The 3,223-nt window shown below is 34.6% G+C and overlaps 1 protein-coding gene across 4 annotated transcripts; it reads right to left on the bottom strand.

The window, feature by feature from the left end:
- Positions 1-363: 363 nt before the first annotated feature.
- LOC100641989 (cilia- and flagella-associated protein 69-like) lies at positions 364-3,010 on the bottom strand. 4 transcript variants are annotated; one of them, XM_020005925.1, is made up of 8 exons: positions 2,809-3,010; positions 2,502-2,639; positions 1,479-1,558; positions 1,283-1,432; positions 1,146-1,207; positions 1,054-1,096; positions 531-620; positions 364-474 (listed from the first exon to the last, which is right to left on the bottom strand). In XM_020005925.1, the coding sequence occupies exons 1-8, from the start codon at positions 2,930-2,932 to the stop codon at positions 460-462; spliced, it is 702 nt and encodes a 233-aa protein (XP_019861484.1). In that variant the 5' UTR covers positions 2,933-3,010; the 3' UTR covers positions 364-459. The 4 variants fall into 4 exon arrangements, with proteins under 4 accessions (XP_019861484.1, XP_019861487.1, XP_019861486.1 ...); XM_020005928.1 differs by having other exon boundaries at positions 1,054-1,067; positions 1,165-1,207; XM_020005927.1 differs by having other exon boundaries at positions 1,313-1,432.
- Between the last annotated feature and the right edge of the window lie 213 nt (positions 3,011-3,223).

Raw genomic sequence — 3,223 nt, 5'->3', positions numbered from 1 at the left:
TCGCCATCTTGAAACTAAGTCACGTGAGCAGTTAGTTAATAATTTTAGTTAGTTGACTATTCATTAAGGTTATTAACTTTCTAGCTATGCCTCTCAGTGTAGAAATAGAATTCAGTGGAGGAGCTGAGCTTCTCTTTAACAAGATAAAGAAACACAAGATTGAGCTTCCCGATAAAATGGGCGTGGCTAACACCTGGACGATAAGAGATCTGATTGGTTGGATAAAAGAAAACTTATTATGCGAGAGACCTGAACTATTCGTACAAGGGGAGAGCGTGAGGCCGGGGATATTAGTAATGATTAATAATATTGACTGGGACCTCGTGGGGGGGCTGGATTATGTAATCAACAATAATGACACCATTCTATTTATATCTACTTTACACGGTGGATAATTATTATAATAACTAATAATAATAATTATTAATTTAACACAAAATTCATTAAAGTTTATCTGTATTAAGATGTTGTTGCCTATTATAAAATTAAAATTATTATTAATTAATCAATTAATAAGGTGATTTCCTTACTGGTGCTACTTGAGATGCTGTTCCTATTTTGTTTTCTGACAGTATTTTCATTGGTGATGTCGCTATTGTGATGTTACGACTGCAAAATGTCTATAACAGAAAATTAAAAATTTTAATATTGACATGATGATAAATTAATATTGAATATATTACTTCATATTTAATTAAAATATTATTAATGAAGGTTTAAAGGCAAAAAGTAAGCTAAGAGGACACATGCAGCCAAAGTTGGTGGAGACTAATGAAATACACTCAACATACTGTATCATAGCAAAATAGTAGTGAGCATGCTAAACAGCCACAGTGAGTTAATTATACAAGCTTCATTAGTCACTTTAATTATGCAAGCTTCGTTGCTCATGAGTAATGTAACTTGTATAATTAACAAAATAAAGGTTATATTTAAAATAAAATCATTGCTTATGCTGAATACAAGTGTTATCAATGGAGTGCCATCATATTTAATATATTTAATATTGACATGATATAGTATGTAATGTACCATGATAATGTAGTTACTTACTGTAACATTTAGTGATGATTGATTAGTAGTATGGAACCTTTCACTAAAGAGAGAGAGAGAGAGTACAATAATAGCTAGCATCATTAACATACCCTAATGAGATGGCACTGGGTCTAGAGGCATCAATAGCAGTGACTTGTCTCTCCTTTGCTTCCTAAGATGAAAAGAAAAGAAGATGTATATGTGTATGTACATGTACATGTATAAATTTGAGATAGAGTACATGTACATGCGTGTCATCAATGTGTTGCCTGGTAACCTCCTCTGCCCTCTCCTCTGAGCAATGAATGATTTCCTGGAGACACTCTTGATCGGGTGAGGTTGGGCAGAGTCCCTCTTGTGCCAATTCACTGCCTACTTCATACCAAACCTCACCTGTCTGTACAGGGCATATTAGAGATAGTAATTCATAGTTGAAGTGTTACCTTGAAATCAAGATAATTCTCTACAATACACAATGTTATTTTATCTTCAGTATTTATGCCATCAGATGGATGAGAAAAACCTAAAATAGCGATCAACATGTAAATGTATATGTACATGTGGCAGCACTGGGTTTCTCCCAAAGCATGCTTAAGTGAACTAAAAAGTATGCTTTATACAAGCTGAAAAGCCTAATACATGTACATGTAGTACATACAGCTTTGGAAGCAACTTTAAAAATTCATTATAAATCCAATTTTGATCGAAATCGGCTTAAACCTTCTACACAACATAAGAACATGTATATGCATCAGAAAAAATTATAAAAATGAAGAATTCTCTCCTATTCATTTTTGGCGAAATTTGGCCAAAAACCCTGTACTATAGTACAGGGACTTTGGCCTGATTTTGGAGCGACTTCAAAAATTCATTAAAAATCTAATTTTGATTGGAATCCACTCAAACTTTCTACACAACATAAGAACATGTATATGCATCAGAAAAAATTATAAAAATGAAGAATTCTCTCCTATTCATTTTTGGCGAAATTTGGCCAAAAACCCTGTACTATAGTACAGGGACTTTGGCCTGATTTTGGAGCGACTTCAAAAATTCATTAAAAATCTAATTTTGATTGGAATCCACTCAAACTTTTTACACAACATAAGAACATGTATATGCATCAGAAAAAAATTATAAAAATGAAGAATTTTCTCCTAGTCATTTTTGGCGAAATTTGGCCAAAAACCCTGTACTATAGTACAGGGACTTTGGCCTAATTTTGGAACGACTTCAAAAATTCATTAAAAATCTAACTTTGATTGGAATCCACTCAAACTTTCTACACAACATAAGAACATGTATATGCATCAGAAAAAATTATTAAAATGAAGAATTCTCTCCTAGTCATTTTTGGTGAAATTTGGCTAATGACCCTGTACTATAGTACAGGGACTTTGGCCTGATTCTGGAGCAACTTTAAAAATGAGGGAACCCCCAATGGAGCACAGTTCATTATACTGTACCTATTCTGGTGCACATGGCATATATTTTGGCTCTCACATTCTCCCTCACGTCCTCAATAGCAGCAGTGTAGTGTCTGGTGGGCAGTGGAAGCATTCCTTGAGCATTCTGTGTAGCACCCATTAGGGGAAGAGTGGTCCCTGCATCAGAGAAAAGGGAGCAATTACAGTGCATCCATGTGAAAAAAAAATGAATGACGAAGCTATAGTTGCTAAAAATTAGTTGTTTATACATGTATGTTATTATAATTATTGCTGTGCAATTGTACATGTATTTGTGTATGTACTGTACAGGTATAATCAGTATTACCAACTAATGTTCCTTTGTCTTCTCTTGGTAGACCCATGTCCATCTCCTCCTGTCTCCAGATATGAGCCAGCAATGACCAACAATTAATAGAGTCAGTTTTAGACTGCCATGCAGGCAGTGACATGAGCTACAGCCTGAGGAGAGAGGACTGAGATACATGCATGTACATGTACATATACGTATATATACTATATCCCAGTTGAGTTTGGGACAAGAAAAACTGGAATAACTTTTTATAGGAATATGGGATAAGGATGAAACTTTCACAGGTTCTTAGTCGCCAAAGTCCATCAAAATCTGTGAAATCTTGGGTCTCTCAACTCTTAGGAACCCTGAGAACCGGGTTCTCCCTATAAACCCAATGGCATACCAAAATGACGTTTTATGACAAATTATCTACGTCATAGTTTACATA

The sequence above is a fragment of the Amphimedon queenslandica genome, unplaced genomic scaffold (genome assembly GCF_000090795.2).
Source record: "Amphimedon queenslandica unplaced genomic scaffold, v1.1 AMPQUscaffold_10677, whole genome shotgun sequence".
Classification (NCBI taxonomy): Eukaryota; Metazoa; Porifera; class Demospongiae; order Haplosclerida; family Niphatidae; genus Amphimedon; species Amphimedon queenslandica.
This window is presented reverse-complemented; position numbering and strand designations above follow the sequence as displayed.

Bases quoted from the DNA above. Each gene is read 5' to 3' on its own strand.
- LOC100641989 (XM_020005925.1), bottom strand. From the start codon at position 2,932: ATGTCACTGCCTGCATGGCAGTCTAAAACTGACTCTATTAATTGTTGG. The intron at 1,208-1,282 runs GTACATGTACTC...TTTTCATCTTAG, and splicing joins AACACATTGATGACACGCAT to GAAGCAAAGGAGAGACAAGT. The intron at 621-1,053 runs GTAAGTAACTAC...TTTCTGTTATAG, and splicing joins AATCATCACTAAATGTTACA to ACATTTTGCAGTCGTAACAT.